This window comes from Lissotriton helveticus, chromosome 9 (genome assembly GCF_964261635.1).
Source record: "Lissotriton helveticus chromosome 9, aLisHel1.1, whole genome shotgun sequence".
NCBI lineage: Eukaryota > Metazoa > Chordata > Amphibia > Caudata > Salamandridae > Lissotriton > Lissotriton helveticus.
In genome coordinates, this window is record NC_136070.1 from 971,611,685 (window position 1) to 971,631,286 (window position 19,602).

Consider the following 19,602-nt stretch of genomic DNA (forward strand, 5'->3'; position numbering starts at 1 on the left):
ATCGCAGCTAGCGGTTTCACATAGAGGTTGAACAAGGTTGGGCTCAACGAGGAGCCCTGAGGAACCCCTAGCTCCAGAGGATGGAAAGCAGACTGGCCAGGTGGTATAGCCACTTTAAAGGACCGACCGGATAGGAAAGAGCAGAACCACTGAAGAGCAGTCCCCGCAATACCAGCCTCCTCTATGCGCCGAGTCAGAACTCGGTGGGACACAGTATCGAATGCGGCGCTCAGATCTAATAAAAGGAGCGCCGCCGTTCGCCCAGAGTCGAGCAGCCCACGTAGGTGCTCGATCATATAGAGCAATGCAGTCTCGGTACTGTGTCCCGACCGGAAGCCATTCTGACTTGGGTCCAGAATATGATTGCGAGCAAGATGTTCAGATAGGATGGAATTGACATGGGTCTCAGTGACTTTGGCTAGCCAAGGAAGAAGGGATATGGGGCGGTAGTTCTCAGGCAAGAGCCGGTCTAAATTTGCCTTCTTCAGAACGGGGGTGACTACCGCCCGCTTCCACGAGGAGGGGACCGTTCCAGTAGATAGCGACAGATTAACCAAGGAAAGCATCGGAGCACGACACCAGAGGGGAAAAATCCTGATTTGATCAGGCTTCAGCGGATCCAACGGGGAGCCAGATTTAATCCTCAGACACAGCGTGTCAAAAGCCTCCGAAGACAAATCCGGCAGGGAAGACAAAATCTCCACAGCCGGCAAGTTAAAGACCACTGGCTCTGGGTCGGGCGGCGCCAGATCAAAACCTCAATAGATAGTCTGCACTTTCTCTAAAAAGAAAGATGCCAGACTTTCACAGTGGGCATCGGTGCAGATTTCAGCCGAGGAAGCCCTTTTATTCAAAAGGTCTTTGATGACCTTGAAAATTAGTTTAGAGGGGTTGGTGCTGGATTGGAATTCCCGAGCATAGAATGCGGCCTGTTTTAAAGATCACACAGAAATTGTAGAACCTTATGCTGTCCATGAGTAGCCAGATATGTAAAGTATTCATCCACTTTGGGGGTATTTTGGTAATAGTGACAGATAATAAATACTTCTATATTGTCACCTAATTACACTGTATTCATTTTATGACCTATGAAAGGGGGAAGAATGTGTGGCCCTTGCTGACCCTGTGACCTTGGACTCACACACTGATTTCTGTAGTGGAAGCAGGTGGTGGTCTGAAGTCATCAGACACCTGGCCACATCCAACTGTGGATGCTCAAGGCCAACCCTTTAAACCCTACTAAAAGCCGCCCAATCCTCCTGTCACCGTTCTGGCCAATGGTGCTCCATAAGGATGGCCAGTGGTGACCCGGCGAGATGAGCAGTTCAAGGGAAACACTCTAGGACCCGTGTCTGAAATGGGACAGATTGTGGAAGCAGCCTCCCAGTATGCCCTCTGACCTTCAATGGTGAGCAGAGGGCAAATCCCCCAGTAGCCTGCAGCCTTGGTGCAGGGTTGCTCCCAAGACACTATCTTATTTCTGACAGCTGGCCTGAGACCGACCTATGCCACTGTCTTCACGCTTGGGTTTCACTTTTCACTGAGCCAAAACACAGATTCAGGTGTGGTGGCCCTGCGGGTATGCTATAATGGGAGCCCATATAGGGCTAGTGAAGCCTGTGGTTGGGAGGGGACAAGACGGGTGGTGGTGGACCCAGAAATGTGAGTCCTGGTGCACATTGCAAGTCACGCGAACGCAGAGTAACAATCTCCAATGCACAAAAGTGCCTAATTGCATGTCAGCAGTGCGTGTTGTAGAGCAGGCGGTGGCCATTTGCAATGTGGAAGGTTAGCTGTCAAGTTGACAGTTCACATTCTGCCTGCGCGAGCTGCAGGCATCAACAGGACCAGGCAGCGGCCTCATTGTCTTCTACTGCATGCTTTCCCCAGTGTACGGTTCACAATGAGGCTTTCTTGTGGCATTGAGACCCTTGTAAAAGATTTTTGCCTGCGCATCGCCCCTAAACACAGAACCCGCACGCAACCTTTTGTCCGCACAACCTTTTGTCCATCAGGGCCACTGTTGGGATGGAAAGAGAACTTTCCAGTCCAGGGAGGACCTGGCTTGGCAGTTCGGGCTGGACTGTTCCCATGAGGCACAGGGTCAAGACTGATTTGCATATGGCCAGGTCTAAACTGGGGTGGCATGGTGAGCAAAAAACGATGGATTTAACCCAGATCTCTTGACTGGGGGTGAATGTTTTGATTTGTTCTGCATTCCATCCATCAATTGTGTGTCTTTTGCTTTCTTGCACTAAGTGCGCCAGGTATGCCCAGACTTGGGTCCTGGGCTCACTGTGCCACTGGAATCAAGGTATCCTGGGTGAAGAGGGGTGAAACCCCGAAACCGTTCCTAGGATGCTTGTTTCCGGTCCAGAGAGGACCTGGCTTGACAGTTCGGGCTGGACTGTTCCCTGAGGTCAAAACTGATTTGCATATGGCCAGGTCTAAACTGGGGTGGCTGAGCAAAAGAATGACGGGTTTAACCCAGATCTCTTGACTGGGGGTGAATGTTTTGATTTGTTCTGCATTCCGTCCATCAATTGTGTGTCTTTTACTTCATCGCCCCTAAACCGTTGGGAGGGAAGGAGAACTTTCTGTGCTTGTGGGACACGCAGTCTCGCGGTGCATTCGAGGGATAGTAACCTGTAAAAATTGTGAGGCCGAAGGGCACGCGTTGCTTACTACTGAGTAAAAAGTAGTGTAGCAAGAATGTGGGCACATGGTGCAAGAAAGGAAAATGCTGCCTTTGACTGCTGCTGGGGTAGTAAACTACATAAATTATCAGGGTTCAACGGGCCCTTTATGGCTCTCGGCTCCGGTGCCACTGCACCCGCTGCACCAATGGTAGCAACGCCCATGTGAACAATCCGTCCATAAAACGTCCTGAAGTCTGAAGATAGAAGGGTCTGTATACCATGTAACTGGTCTGTTAAGTGTACCGAGGACAGAGACGCAGTACACAGTTTAACCTGCCTGCAAAGTACTTTGAAGTCTAAGAACAAAATGCGCATGTCTGTAATGCACAGAGATCTGAAGACAGTAAGTTCGGTTTAGGTATGATGTGTCCGGAAGCGCTATGAAAGTTGATGTATTGGGTAATATGTTTGTAAAGCACCGTGAAGTACGATGCTAGACAGTGGTGTCCTCTATGTAAGCGGTCTGCAAAGCCTTCTGAGGACAGAGGCGCTATAGAGTGTGCAACCTGTCTATAAAGCGCATTGAGGTTTGAGGACAAACGGTGCTGTATGTGGAGCATGTCTGTAAAGCGCCGTGAGGACTGATGTGCTTAATATATTTATAAAGCACCGTGAGGTACGAGGCTAGACAGTGCTGTACTCTGTTAGCGGTCTGTAAAGTGTTCCGAGGACAGAGGCGCTATATAGTGTGCAACCTGTCTGTAAAGCGCTTTGAGTACAAACGGTGCTGTATAATATGTAGCTTGTCTGCAAAAGCACAGTGAGGTCTTAAGACTGAAAGTGCTGCATGACGTAAGTCCTCGTTCTGTAAGTCATGTGAGGACAGCGGCGCTATATAATCTTCAAAGCGCTGTGAAGTCTGTAATTCCATATAATAAAACAGTGTTCTCGTCACTGTAAGACGACGAGCCAAGTGCGGAAGCTGACACTATTAAATGCCTCTCTTTGGGAGAATAAACCGAGGCTTTGTTTCAGAAGGGAGTTTGTCGGGGGCGGGTCGGGGGGAGGGAGGCAGCGCATTCCTGCGCTGTGCCGTCTTGCTGTCGCTTGCTCTGGACACCCCTGGTGCAATATTTACTGTCCATTAATCACGGGCAGCTGGCGCGGGGAGGCATCTCTTCTGTCGAGTTATTCCAGACATCTCAGATATGACACCGCTGCGAGGGGTCTGGAGAAGGTTCCAGACTGCGGCCTCCTGGGCGCCCAGCTGGGTCTCTGTGGGCTGAGTGGGTGGGGAGGGGCCTGAATGTCTGTGGTGGGTTGCCGCAAACAGACGAGGCAGGTACCTGCAGGGTGTTGGGTGCTCCTGGGGGGCTGGGAGTAAGGCCTTGGGGGGTAGGGGTTGTGTACAGACCTGCAGCCAACTCCTGTCTGCAACCAACTCCTTGCCACACGTGGCCTGCAGGGTTTGGCCTTATGTATGGTAATACAATATTACTTTATGTTAAGCATACCCTAAAAATTCACTGGAAAAACGCAAAGGTTAAAGTGACATTATTCAAATCAGTCTTTATTTCGATTTTTTACAATCATTAACCCGCGGCTGGAATTCCGCCGCGGTGCGGGTGATTTATGACTGGGCGTGGTCAGGTCGGCCCCCGGCCATCCTCCGCACACGCCCACCATGACGTCAGATGACCCCAGACGGCCGGGGGCCGTCCGATGCACGGAAAGAGTTAAAGGCACACTACAACCATGGAGTGCTACATTTTTGGTTACCATAAAACCATACTATATTACAGATAAAAAAAAAGTGAATTAACCAATTTTAAAAATATTGAGTTGAAAATATTTAGGGTATATTGGTATTGCACATATGGTCCCTGACAGATTTTTTTGTGGCATTAAAAATACAGATTTCATAATCACAACTACTAACGGATACCGACATAATATAAAAAATAAAAGGCAGTTTGATACAGCTCCAAGACTCCCTTACTAATAATCTGTATAAACGCATAAAATTATTACGAAAAAAGGTGGGCATTCATAGTACTTAATTTCTTCATATTATTCCTTGGCTGTCCCACATCCAATTTAGGAACTTAGACATTTCTTTTACAATATCTTCCTGTAAGTTTGTTTTCAAGTTACGAAATGCAATTTTACTATAGGTATGGACGGAGCATCTGAACCAATCAAACACTCACACCCAGTCAAAAAATCTGGGTTTGATCCATCACCGTTCTTTAGCCCACTCTGCCACCCCAGTTCAGACATGGCTATATGCAAATCAGTCTGACCCTGTGCCTCTTGGGAACAGTCCAGCCTGAACTGCCAAGCCATGTCTTCCCTGGACCGGAAACAAGCTTCCGAGGACCGGTTTCTGGCATTGCAGCCGTCTTCAGCCCGGCTTGCTTGAATCCAGTGGCAAAGTGAGCAAGGGACTCACGTCTGAGCATACCCTGCCACACATATGGCGGCAAAAGCGGTACAAAAGGGGGTGGTGATGGACGGAGCATCTGAACCAATCAAACACTCACACCCAGTCAAAAGATCTGGGTTTGATCCATCACCGTTCTTTAGCCCACTCTGCCACCCCAGTTCAGACATGGCTATATGCAAATCAGTCTGACCCTGTGCCTCATGGGAACAGTCCAGCCCGAACTGCCAAGCCATGTCTTCCCTGGACCGGAAACAAGCTTCAGAGGACCGGTTTCTGGCATTGCAGCTGTCTTCAGCCCGGCTTGCTTGAATCCAGTGGCAAAGTGAGCAAGGGACTCACGTCTGAGCATACCCTGCCACACATATGGCGGCCAAAGCGGTACAAAAGGGGGTGTGAGTGTTTGATTGGTTCAGATGCTCCGTCCATCATCACCCCTTTTTGTACCGCCTTGGCCGCCATAAGTGTGGCAGGGTATGCTCAGACGTGAGTCCCTTGCTCACTTTGCCACTGGATTCAAGCAAGCCGGGCTGAAGAAGGCTGGAATGCCAGAAACCGGTCCTCGGAAGCTTGTTTCCGGTCCAGGGAAGGCATGGCTTGGCAGTTCGGGCTGGACTGTTCCCATGAGGCACAGGGTCAGACTGATTTGCATATAGCCATGTCTGAACTGGGGTGGCAGAGTGGGCTAAAGAACGGTGATGGATCAAACCCAGATCTTTTGACTGGGTGTGAGTGTTTGATTGGTTCAGATGCTCCGTCCATCATCACCCCCTTTTGTACCAAGAATATCTTACTTTGCATTAAAAAAACCTCAGAAATTTACTAGAAAAAACAAAGGTCAAGGCTCTGGCCAAAAAGAGCATTATGCTGATAACAGTGCTTTGTTTAAGCTGAAAAAGATGAGTGGTAGTAAGCCGCTCTGCAATGGGCCATCATTTAAGTTTTTTATTATTTATAACCTAGCTGGGAGTATATGTCAAAAGGGAAGGGGCTCCAAATATTCTTCAAAGCCCCCACTTCTAATAATCACACTGTGGATACTTGTATGTGTTAGTAAGGCCTTCCTGACCAGAATAGTATGTTTGGCAATCATTTATTTGAATGCATTTTTTTAAATGGCACTTGAATGCAATGTTTAGATATGTCTAGACATTTTTAAACATTGGCAATTTAATAAAAGAATTGTGAAAAATTCTGAGGGGGCTCGAATGATTTTTTTTTTTTTTTACGAGGGGGGCGCGGCATTAAAAAGTTTGAACACCACTGCATTAAGGCATAGTTTTCATTCAGTAAAAAATAACCAAATGATTCAGAATAGCCTGGATAGGCACAAGGGAATGATTACTCAGTGTAAAGCTGGCGACATGGTATGGATTTTTTTATTGATATATTTGTATTTTAAAAAAGCAGAATATGGGCATAGGAAGTAGGACTGGTGGTCCCCGTCTGTCATCACATTGTGTGTGTGGTAAAAATAGCGTGTGAGGATGTGAGGGATTCCACTTTTAAAAATCAGAATTGTGAATGTTTGATTCTGTGAAGTTTGCATTAAAGGGTATCTGTTGCTTTAAATACCAGGAATCAACTGCCTTTCTGAATTCTTCTCTGAGCACATGCTGCTCTGTAACTGATGTTTCCTGTAATCTGTATCCACAAGTAATCCCCACATACCAATTCTTCCTTCTCTCTCTTCACTCTTTCTTCCCCATTGTGTTCTCTCATAGTGCCTTGAAGTAGTTTTAAGGTGTTGCAAGCATCATTGGAGAAACAGCCATGGGATAACATCATGCTTCCTCCTTCCCTCTCCCCTACTCTCTCTTTCCCTGCTTCTTGTTTCCTACTTGCCTCTCATGTCTCTTTCTCCTTTCCACCTCATTGTTGCACGCAGGACCTTGAGTAGTCTAACCACTACGTAAACAACAAGTGTCCCATCATTACACTTTATTGATTCACCTACTCATTTACTCACCAAACCAACCAATCACTTTCTACCTCACCTACTTATTCAGCCGCTAACTTGCCTGCTAAACCACCCAGAAGTTAGTCATCCAGTCATGTACCTATTCACTCGCACACACTCAACCAACTAATGGCGCACACTCAGTCTCACCTACTTATTCACCGACCAACATGCCTACTAAACCACCCGCTCACCTGTCGTCTCTGTTCTGTTGCAGTCATGTGTCTACTCACTCGCACAAACTCAACCATCTACCATCACATACGCTGACTCACCTTCTTACACACATTCACTCACACACTCTTAGAAGCTGTTATATTGACCTCTCTGTTGCCTTCTTTTTTCAGAGTGACTGCATGAACTTCGTCAAAATTCTGCACTCCTACAATCGAACCCACCTCTATGCCTGTGGAACCGGCGCCTTCCACCCCACATGTGCCTTCGTGGAGGTGGGACAGAGGTCTGAGGTAAGCAACTGTGGCTGGTGTGTGTATTAAGTCCATTTACAGAGATCCTGTTAGCTATTAAGGACCATCTACCAGTTCCATATCTGTTATCCGTGCCTTCTCCTACTCGAATGGACGCTGAGTACAGTGAACACAAAGGTTGACGGGACTCCTTTTGGTGACTCCCGGGGGTAGCAGTGTGCAAGCAACCACTGCCTTAAGTCAATAAGAGCTGGTTAGAGTATTGTCAATAGAACAATGCCACTATTACACACTTATTACCAAAGCCAACATAAGTGGATTTTCAGTCAAAGGCAAAATTGCTTTTCAAGCCGAAACAAAATTAGAATACAGCTAAAACAGACTTTGATACGGAATCCGTCTGCCTCAAACCCTACTTGTTATTAAGTGTGGCACCTCACCCAGTAACGGAAAAGCATCATGTGTAACAATGGCCCAACATAATCCCATGTGCTCAATGTTAGTCAGTGTGGTAATGTTATTAATGTGGGGGTTAAACACGTGGCCAGTAAATTTTCTGTCCTTGGTGGTGAAGTCTTTCTTCAGTGTCACTGTTTGGTGAGACTCATGTTCAAAGAAATGCAACTTCTGGCTGGTTCAGTAGGAAGTAACATAGTATAGTCCGCAGTAACGTTAAATGTTCAGGAACTCGGCGTGGGCACGTTTCGGCAGCAATTCATAATAATGGGGTGATGCAAACTGAGATGAAGTTGTGAGTTTATACTAAAAGTATTTTTGTAACTGTATATTGTAAGATTTTAAATAATCAAACAATAAAGTATTTACTCATAAGTTGTGAGTATTGTTTTTGAAAGTTGCTAGGCAGCACATTTTCTGAAGATGTCGGTTTTTTGCATTTTTCTAAATCCCCAGGGGTGTTCACTAGCAGCTATGAGTGATGACGTAGTTGCTGTACATGCTGTACTGCCAGAACCAGTTTGCTTGTATCCAGGGATTGCTGGCAGAATTGCTGAGGTTTTCTTTGTGGGTTGGTTTTTGCTGCAAAGAATGTGCTTGCTAGCTGGATAAGTGAGGCTTTTCATCCAAAAGGCTTCGTGGGGATACACAGGTATTTAAAGTGTGGGGAGGGAGGCATGGAGAGAGCATGGACCCAGTGTTTGAAAATGGTTGAGTCGTGTTACTGCACTAATTCATAGTGGCAGTGTTTGCAAATCAGCTTTTTTCTGCCCTGCCCGCTTGAAGCGGGTTGGTTTAATCAAGTTGGGAGAACAAAAGGGCTTGTTTGGCTATCAGAATGTGCTTTGGGGTTAGCAGCCATTTGTTTTTTAGAAAATGTTTTACAACCTGGACAAGATGGATTGTTGTACATGTGTTTCCTTTCATCTGTGTCCCCTATAGATTTAGCTTGGCATGTTCTTCCTGTAGTGTTTGAGAACAAAGCTCAGTTCTTGATTTTGTTTAAGCTGGGCTTTGTAAGTCTGAATTGGCTCTTAGAGTCATTGAAACAATGCCACATCTTGGTCATCCTTGATTTGATATAGGGAAGGTAGGGCCCCAATAAGCTTTTGTTAGGTTCTGATCCTAACATACAGCTGTAAGTCATCAATATAAAGCATATCAAAGAGACTTTAGGCCCATTCTACTTCTCCCATTCGAGAGACAGTGGTAGAGGCTAGTAGCCAGACCATTCCTGAGGGTATGCAACAACCTTGTCAAACTGGCTTTCACACTAGTATCGAAAGCAGGTGAGATGTCCTACAAGAACAATGCTTCCATCCTAACAGCATCACAAAGGGACAGGTATTCATAAGACTATCTCAGTGACATTAACGTGCCTGAAACCGGCTTGTCAGCTGCTAAAGGTTTTTTAAAGTCATTTTATCAACTTGTGAAGTCATAAGCGGAGTGTATATTCTCTCCCTATGGCGGACTGATCAGGCATGGCCTACCTGTACTGCCCTTGACCCAGTGCTTAATTTGCACCAGTGGTTGCCGGTGGTGTCCACCTGCACTTATTTTTGGGGACCGGCACTTATTTTGTCTTATCCGACATTGTCCGATAGAAAGAGAGGGAAAAATACACAAAGGGGAAAGAAGGAGGAAGAAAAAGACTGAAAAACTGTCCCGGGGGAGAAAGCAGGAACCTGCAAGAGTGAGATAAAGGGGCAGAATGTGTAGTGGATTAAAGCATCATGCAGTGGATTCAGGACTGAGCAGCATTGGTATTCGGCATGCAGACATTTAATATAACCAGCTACGTGCTTCCGAGCAGAGCTTTTAGTATCGGCACTCTCTCTTTTACAAATTAACCACTGCTTTGACCTCTCTCACCTTCAAGTCAAGTCACTCTTACAATAGGAATGACTAATGGTCTTTGATGTGAAACATTTATAGCCTCTGTTGAAATTATGGGGCTTATTTTCAAGCCCCTTGCGCCACTTTTGCGTCACTTTTCCCATGTTAAAAATGACGCAAAAGTGGCGCAAGGGGCTTGTAAATAAGCCCTTATGTTTTTAGGGACAGGGTACCCTTTTTAAGTATTCTGGCAACAAATGATAAGTTTGAGACTGGGTGAAAGTTACTGCAGTCAATAGGACAGATGATAGCGTTCCTATTACTAGGGTTACTAAGGCCTGTTTTTTGGGTTCACCATTTCATGAGAGGTAGTGCTTGAACTGATTTGAGTGCAGGGGCATCAACAGAAAATTTGATTGGTGGCATGGACAGTGGACAGCGGTCAGTGGCATATTATGAGGAGTGTTTATGGTTTTGCCTGTAAGTGCATCCACATACCCTGTAGTATCTGCCTTCCCTGCCACTACAGAGGAGTCAAGCTAGTACCCAAATCCTCTCTGGCCCACAAATACAGGAAAACCTTGGAGTCATGGTTAGGAGTTTGCCACATTTTTTCTTCACACCCCTGTGGTTTGGGCAAATCTCCCAAAAATATGCGAAGGCCGCATAGTTATTTCTACCTGAGTGGGACTGCCATGTGAAACTCTTGACTTTCATGAGCATTTTGTAAGAAAACTTAATTCAGCATTCCGCTTCCTCGTGAATGTTGAGTTGAGTCACACATGAGGAAAAGCTAAGCAAAATATGCACACTTTTACAAAATATTCATGAGTTATCTTACAATCTTCTGTTTTTGTAATGTCTTCCCTGCACTGCCCAGCCTAGCTTATGAGGTCAAATAATGTAGGTTAATGACTGTGTGGCTGGGGTGACAGTGACAGACCCAGCCGAGACGATGCTTCTCCTGGTGAGGTAATTTACTGCGCAAACTGGAATCTACCATCTTCAATAAACCTGTGGGATGTTTACCTACGTCAACTGGCAACATGACTGCTGCTTTCAAATATGTACCTTCAAATCTAACAATTTACCATTGCCACAAGATTTCAGACCACCCCTGAGGAAAAGCTTAGAAAATTACCTTACGAATAGGGAGCCAAACCACACTTGCTTTAAAAAAAAAAATTTTAAGAGTTTTATATAGCACAATATAGACCCGAAGGTACCAGGTATCAGAGCGCTTTACATGGGCACCAGTTTAGTTACAGATGGACACACATTCATTTTTTGGTAGGCACGGGGAGATTACGTGATTTGCCCAGAATCACAGGATGTTGAGCGTCGTTGCTGAGACTCGAACCCGGTTCCCCAGCTTCAAGGTCGACTGCTCTAGTCGTACGGCTACATCCTCTCTCCTCTTGCATAATAAAACCTTTGCCTGCCCCTAGTCGTGGCACAAAGAGCACGCATTAAAGAAATTAAAGGAAGCCTGGCTCATAATATATCCTGAACCATAAACGACTGGCCCCAACTACTGCATACGTGTGCCCAGTTTAACCTCCACCAAGCCACATACCTAACCTTCAACTTTTAGACTCTGTATGTGTACAACATTTTTAACGCATTACCATTTTGGAGCAGAAGTGTTTGCCTGAACAGAAGTGTTTGCCTGAAGTGATATCTATGTTGCTGACATAATACCATTTAAAGATTTCCTGGTGCAAAACGCAAAAATGTAACTGAAAATGTTAACATTTAATTTGTTCTTTGTAAGTAATCAGATCTCGTTATTAAGGGACTTTTTAAAAAAGTACAACCATCTATTATAACAGAAAATGTAGCTGGAGGAATGGCAGGCTCCTTTCCTGACACATTCCATGGCCCCTTTGACTAGCACATTGTATATGTCATTGCCTGTCTCCTGTCCTTGTCCTCCATCTCAGGAACCCGTCTTCAGGCTGGACCTCAACAGGATGGAGGATGGGAAAGGAAGGAGCCCGTATGATCCCAAGCACACTGCTGCTTCGGTCCTTGTTGGTAAGACTGCAATGTGGCTGAGTAGGGGGGTGGGCTCCCAATTGTGCGACAATTGTTTTTTCGCTCTTAAATGCTTTCTCTTTTTTTCTTCCACCCATAAGACGAGGAGTTGTATTCCGGGGTGGCCACAGATCTGATGGGGCGAGACTTCACCATATTTCGCAGCCTCGGCAGGCGCCCCTCTATTAGGACTGAGCAGCATGACTCGCGGTGGCTTAACGGTAAGGGTACTTCAGATTGGATGGTAAAATGGCAGGTGCAGGGCAAGGTCATTCAGACACTCAGATAATGGTGACAGGTTGTGGCTTGACATAGAGTTCTGGCATGTACTATCTAGGCACCGTTGACACATACCTGGGATACCCTCATCATGCACCTTCCATAATTTCGTAAAAAGACACACAGTCAGAAACCCTTACAGAATGCATATGTCAACCAACTTCACAACTTTAGAAAGATTTGTTCTACTTGTCATGCCAATAAAGCACACTTGAAATTGGTATTGTTAGTGCCACTCATGGATTTAGGATATAGGAAGAGACGTAGAATTATGGCCAACACTTAAGAGCAATATTCTTCCTTAATATCAACATACCTTAAAAATCTCACTCTCTGAGGTGTGACATGGGTGTGGTGTTAAAGTTGATGCCGAACGGACTCTTTGGGTGGAAATCTAGGCTGGTGAGAGAGGTTTCCACTCCAGTTTCTTTGCTGCTTCCTACTCAGCTCGCTCATCACCCTATTTTAAGTCTTGGAAAGGTTGAGTGCAGGCCCAAGACATTATGAGGCCTGTGGAATCCTGGCAATGGCAGGGCTAAGCAGAAGTTGCCAAATTGTGCGTACCACACTCACACTCATGCACAAACACATGCAACCATCGAAGGGCACATTGTCAAGAAAGTCCTTTAACAAGTAGACAGAATATTGGGTGGTATGGAGGGTGTGTGGAAGAAGAATATGACCCACTGTAACCCTTTCACTCCTACACAGGACATGGAGTGCGAAGAGAAGCTAGAGGAAACCACACTGAAGGCCTCATGGTACTGTGGACCAGAGAGGATGAAACAAAGCCACAGAAGCCCTCATCCTCCACCTAGGGGGCAGGAGGTGCATCAGAGGATGTCCATACCTTAGTGTCCTTATCGTAAAGAATAGAAGAAGCACATCCAAGGTGGTTCTAATCCTCCTATACCTAGGAGACAGGAAGAAGGTGCCTCTAAGGGAGTCCTCCTACTCCACCTACAGCGAAGGGCAGAAGATGAGCCTCCAATGGAGACCACTCCTTCTACACCTCTAGGGCAAATAGCTCTTAGAGGGTTAGCAAGTATGGCATGTGCTTAATGCCCCCTCCCTCTTTACTTATGTCTATCAGTTGGTAGGACCTATTCTACAGCCGGGCAAACTAGGGGAGCTACTGAGCATGCTACAGGTGTAGGGTTCCTGATTGTTCCAACAAACACCCGAGCACGTCACTGGGGCATCTGAAAACCAAAATGTCAAATTGCCTACGACAAAAAAAGTCTTCCCACCACCCCGTCTGTTTTATTCAGCATTGTGGTGCCTGAAAGTGAAAAGTTGTGTTCCCTACCTAATTTCAGTGTTCCTCCTCCCTTATTGTCACAGTGAAGGAGATTAAACTGTTTTGCCTGATGGGAAGCCTATTGTCTCTCTTCTATCACATTCTTCCAGAACAGTAGTTGTTTTGCATCTGTGCTCAAAACACCTTCCTATCTTCCATGCCTACCACCTCTTCAGTGCTTAATTTGAGCCGGTGGTTAGTGGTGGGGCCCACTGGCTCTCATATTTGGGAACTGGCACTTACTTTTCCTCAGCAAACTTTTATCCAGAACAAGAGCGATAAAAACACAAAAGAGGGAAGGGAGGAGGAAGAGAGATGTGGAAAAAGACTATGACAAAGGGAGAAAGCATGGAAGAAAATCAACCTCCAAGCGTGAAATAAAGAGACGGGGTGTCTGATGGTGGATTAATGAGGCATGAGGTGGAATCAAGACTACACTGCATTCAGCACCCTGACGTTCAATGGTTTCGGCCGCAGGCTTCTGAACAAAACTTTGAACCTGGCACTTATTATTTTACAAATTAGGCAAGACACCTCTTCTCTGTTTCCCGCACGGAACAAGGAGAAGCCGCTGGCGGTTCGGGTCAGTAAAGAGTGGTGTCTTTATTAGGCTGGAAACATTTACTTCCAACTTTGTAAGTAACAGACATGTCCCAGCGACCGCAAACTCTGCAGCGTCTCCAGGAAGAAGCGCGGTAGGGTAGGGGGATAGAGGGGGAGGGCTGAGCCGCTAAGAGCCCAGGGCTGCATTCTTTCACTTGCAACATTGGTTTTCTGTGTCCTTCGCGATGTTTGAATGTGTCGCTGAGGCAGATTTTCAATTACAATCGCCCTGTATCCGGCAGCTCAACATTCCAGAGTTAGGGACATCCTAGTTCTAATGGCAGTGGCAGGCTGGCCATAACGTTTACTGGCTGATGCCCAATATGCCTGCTGCTTCAAAAGGGGCCATCTAGTGAATGATGCAAAAGAAACAATTGATGGACGGAATGCTGAACAGTGCAAACATTCACCTCCAGTCACAAGGATCTTGGTTTAATCCATCATTCTTTTGCTCACCACACCACCCCAGTTTGGACCCAGCCATCTGCAAATCAGTCTTGACCCTGTTCCCTATGGGGACAGCCCAGCCTGAACTGCCAAGTCCGGTCCTCACTGGACCGGAAACAAGCATCCTGGGACCGGTTTCAGGGCATCACCCTTCATTACCAGCAAGGCTAGCTTGAATCCAGTGGTGTAGTGAGCACGGGACCCACGCCTGGGCATACCCTTCCCACTTAGGGCGACATATGCAAAAGAAACAATTGATGGACGAAATGCTGAACAATGCAAACATTCACCCCCAGTCAAGAGATCTGGGTTTAATCCATCATTCTTTTGCTCACCACACCACCCCAGTTTGGACCCAGCCATATGCAAATCAGTCTTGACCCTGTTCCCTCTGGGAACAGCTCAGCCCGAACTGCCAAGCCACAATACATCTCAAAATCCCCGATGACATTGTCAAACAAACATACATTCTAGAATGCCTATTGTTGGTGATTGTTAGAGATGCAGGACTGGGTAATGAGAACTGTTAGTTCTATACATTGGATGGTTTCATTTAGATCTTTCAGGCCGGGCTCCTGAAGGTTCAGATCTGCTTTGGTGCGGGTGATTGAATTGCTCCTGCTTGGCATCACTGTAGAGGCTGGTATTTCTAAAGCTTTGTTGTGCTTACTCCTTCGATGCTGCAGCTCTCACTGAGGGATCCCTAATATGCTCAGTTTCTGACATATTCAAATACAACAGCTGTATTTGTAGAGCACAGGTTCACTCTGTGATGGTCTCATGGCACTACTCTCATATGGTCCTATCATATGAATTAAAGTTAATGCAAGGAAGTGTTAACGTTCTTCATCTACAGGTTATTCTCAACCACTAGAGATCACCAGAGTCTGTACCATGCACTGCATCAATTGCTGCAGAGGTTACCTTTCCTTGGTGACCAGAATAATGTTTACACTTTTTGTCCTCTTCTCTGGCTTTCAAAGGAATATGGGAAACCTACATCTTTGACAACAATGTCCCCAGATGTGATACTGTGGGATCAAAAGTGCATTATTTCACTGCTAGAAGGCCAATTCATTCCACATTTAGTTCCAATATCTCAATTGCCATGGAGTGGTGGAGAAGCTGCTAAGTTAACATCTCTCTTGGTTCGATCATGTTTTAGGCAAGTCAAGGCAAGATGACCACGCTCTTACCAAAGCATGATGCAGAAAGGCCAATGGTTGTTCCGTTGTGTCACATTTTGCCAAGATCGAAAAGCTACTGTGCCTTATCCCTCAAAAGGTGTCCTGAATTCTCTTGGTCACATTACAACAGGCCCACATGACCATTCATTCTTCCGGTGACTTATCATTTATTTCTGTCAGAGTTTACGTCTGAGCTGGTGCCGTCTCCTCCACAATTATCTGCCGAACTGAGGGCCCATCCCTCAGGAAGGTTCTTCATACTCCAGCGCAATCCTGTTTTAGCTGGTCTCCACGTTGCCTTCCGGTGTCAATGGACCATCCTTATCAATGGACCATCCTTATCAATGGACCATCCTTATCAATGGACCATCCTTATCAATGGACCATCCTTATCAGTGCACCATCCGTATCAATGTACCCTCATGACGCCAGGCAAACACCAGGGGTAGGTCTCCAGAATTCCCTACTATCAGATGTTGCAGAAGGTGATCTTGCTCTGTAAACAAATCTGTTACTTCAAAGAAAGAGCTAGAAGATGAAAGGAGTTATCAAAATTGGCCTAATTTTGAGAAACATTAAAAAACCTGATGCTACCTATGGTACCAAACTGTGGCTGCCAAGATCAATTCTGGTTGCATCATTTATGATGAATGTGTGTGGAAATACGGTGTGGTACCTGTATGTTCTAAGAATTCACTTTCAGGTGTTGTATTCTAAATATTATTTACATTGGAATTTTTAGAAAATGTACATTCTATGCAGTGCTTCTTTTGTAAACAATATTGAAAACATTATTGATTTTGTCAGACGATATATTTGCTAACGATATTCTAACAAAAAAACTAAAATAATAATAATAATAATCCACATTTGTAAAGCGCACAATCACCCGTAAGGGTCTCTAGGCGCTGGGGGCCGTCGGGAAGATTAAGCAAGCTATTGGCCAGAGTCACATGGTGCTGGGCTAACCTGCCGCCGGAGCCGGGGATCAAACCCTGATCCCCAGATTCCAGCGTCAGTCGCCCTGGCCGCGGTGCCACACCTCTCCCAAGGTTCACAGTAACAGGGTTTACCACTAGAGTATGTAGGTGTGCACAATGCCTGGAATCTACTACCGATATCTGCAGTGCAACAAGTTGGCCATTTCCCCAGCTAGCGTCTGAGGGGACCATTAAGGAGAAACATGGAAGGGTTCCTTTCTAGACAGACACACAGGCTCTCAATACCAGTTGGTCAGAATTCCTGTTCCAGCCGAAAGGGTAACAGAGGAATTACAAGTTCAGTAATCTTGCTGGCCATCACACAACATGTGGCCTGAAAACTGGCTGGAAATTGGGCAGTGCCTAATTTGAGCCAGTGGTATCTGGTACTGGGCACCGGCTCTTAATTGTGGGAACCTGCGCTTATGACAGCTGCCACGTGGTGGCGCTGCTTTTGTAATTTAAAGATGAGCAGAAAAACAGTTGTTTGTTAATTAAATATACAATAAAAACAACTATTACCTGCCACCCAAGCCTTTCTTAAAGCTTTGGTGGCCTTGAACAGTCGCACTTATAGCAGTGTGATGATGGTTAGTGGTTGTGTAGTGGCAATGTGTGGTGCAAACTGCAGTGTCCTCCTAAGGAGGGCTCCGGCTCATTTGTTCTACAAGTTAAGCACTAGATTTATGGGGGGAGAGGCCGAGATTGGTTCAGCTATAGTCAAAGATTTAGTTTAGTAACACCACAGACAGCTGGAATGCAGACTTCCACCACAGGGTATGACATCTCTTGCTTCCCCCCTGAGTAGCCCCCCCTTCTGAGAATGAGACGTGTGATCTGTTCAACCTCTGGCCTCGTTCATCGCCACCACCCCACAGTGGCTGCACTTGGAGCACGCATGTCTGCGTCAATAGAACGCGTTAGGGGAGCGTGCGGGGAGACATTGCTACTTCAGGGAAGGTGCTTCCAGCAGCAGTTACTTACACAGGGAGGAACCCTTTGGGACCGTAGAAAGATTAAGCTATCAGGAGAACGTTGCTATAACAGGAATGACTTCAGCGGCGCCCTGGAACTAAGGGGAGGCGTCCTTATCAGAGGAATGTTCAGATGAATAGAGCATCGCAGCAGGTGGATTTCTGCTGCCATCTTGTGGCATGTTTGTAAAACAACCCCTTGCTGTTTTGCTAAACTCAAATAAAATAGCCTGAACCCCTCAGTAGAACAAATAGTAAAAGTGCATGCTAGTCCAGATATTTTCAAATGTTATTAGTGTTCGAAAAACAGTGTTAAATGTATTGACCATAAACTCATGTGTGAAAAACAGCATATGTTTCTGTCGATATACATTATAACGAGTAAGCGGAACAAAGAAAAAAACACAGGGGCATATTAGCAACAAATAGCGATATTTATCGCTAAATGAGCTTAGCGCATTTTTTTTTATCGATGCGCGTCGCAGGATATTATCGCTGAGATAACGTGCTATTAGCAACGTTTATCTCAAAAGCGATAAAATATCCGGCGATAGCGGCTCAATGCGTGAATATCGCCGGAAATCCAGCGATATTCAGGCATTAACGCTAATAGGGACTTAACCTGAATATCCACCTCCCATTGGATATACAGGTTAAGAAGTGGTCTGAACAGGCGTCAGGTTTTGGTGATATTCACGCTTAGCGTGAATTTTACTATCGCTTTGCCTGCCTTGCTAATAGGCGATAGCTGTGTTAGCGACTGCTTTCAGTCGCTAACAGGTTGGGTACGCCCACTTTGCATGTCATTAGCGATAAATATCGCTGACATGCAAAGCGGGCCCCAAACCGGTCGCTATCGCCTAAAAGCTGTCGCGTTAGCGACAGCTTGCTAATAGGGCAATAAAATTATTGCCGCTTTAGTCAGAAAAAGTCCCGCTAAAGTGGCGATAATGCCCTTGCTAATATGCCCCACAGTTCGCTAATGTTTTCATAATTGTAATTCAGTGAACATAGACTGTGGAGTAAAGTAATGTAATTCACCTGTTATGTATCATATGAAAATAACTTACATTTGCTGCATCAGAGTAATTGAAAGAGCAAATACAAAGATTAAAACCTATCCCAGAAAACCAGGGCTGGCACTAGGGCGGTGCAACCGGTGCCACTGCACCGGGGGCTGACTTCAGGTGGCACCAAATTTGCATGTTTGCTATGGTTTTAAAAGCAGCTGCTGCCGCGTTTCTTGCCTCCAGCAATTTCCAAGCAAGAATAAAAATGTCAAGATAACTCCGGTGATTAATGTTCTTCCTGGAGAGAGATCTGAGTTTTGTCTAGTTTTGGTTTTGACCCAAAGTAGTGAGGGGGTTAATATGCCTAATGTAAAGAATGTGTACCATGCAGATCACAAAGTGCATATAATGTAAATGGGCCAGTGGGTTACTTGTTTTGTAAGAGGCATCCTTTTGTTACTTGCAAGTTATAAGTTAAAATCCTAATATAGAACAGTGTCCTATTAAGTGTCATCAAAGAACTATATCCACACTGCAAAGTATAGATTAGAGCATAGATTAATGTTGAGAAAAGGGTTCATTTGGGTAGAAATCAATTATTATTATTAAAGAGAACCTCCAACTATGGTGTTTCGTTTTAAATTCTGAGTTTGTGCTTCTTCAGACCAAGCACTCTTAAAATATACTGCCTACCAGTATGGATGACATATCACTCCTACACCTTCTTGTCCTCTGTCTTATGTAACATTTCCTATACAGTGATTTACACAGGTATGTTTGATTGTCTCTGTGTAATGTGTGTGTGATGCAAATGCTCTGGCACCCTACACTGGCATGAGTGGGGAAACATCCTTTACCACGCAACTTTTACCACGCAGTGCTTTTACAACACAGGTTTTACAACGAAAACCATTACAACGCATTGCACTGGGGGGCGCTCTAGGATAAGTAATAGTTTAATTTATCCAACACCTTCCCTACTATCCACGGAGACTGGATTTGGAATAGTAAATTAAACTA

At 45.5% G+C, this 19,602-nt stretch overlaps 1 protein-coding gene across 2 annotated transcripts in view; it reads left to right on the plus strand.

Annotated features, from left to right (window-relative positions):
- SEMA3B (semaphorin 3B) overlaps window positions 1-19,602 on the plus strand; it is a 540,590-nt gene that overhangs the window by 430,640 nt on the left and 90,348 nt on the right. For both annotated transcript variants that reach the window (XM_078661260.1, XM_078661259.1), the window contains exons 5-7: window positions 7,390-7,509; window positions 11,709-11,802; window positions 11,904-12,023. In XM_078661260.1, coding sequence (XP_078517386.1) covers window positions 7,390-7,509; window positions 11,709-11,802; window positions 11,904-12,023 — 334 coding nt within the window. The remainder of the gene's footprint in view (window positions 1-7,389; window positions 7,510-11,708; window positions 11,803-11,903; window positions 12,024-19,602) is intronic.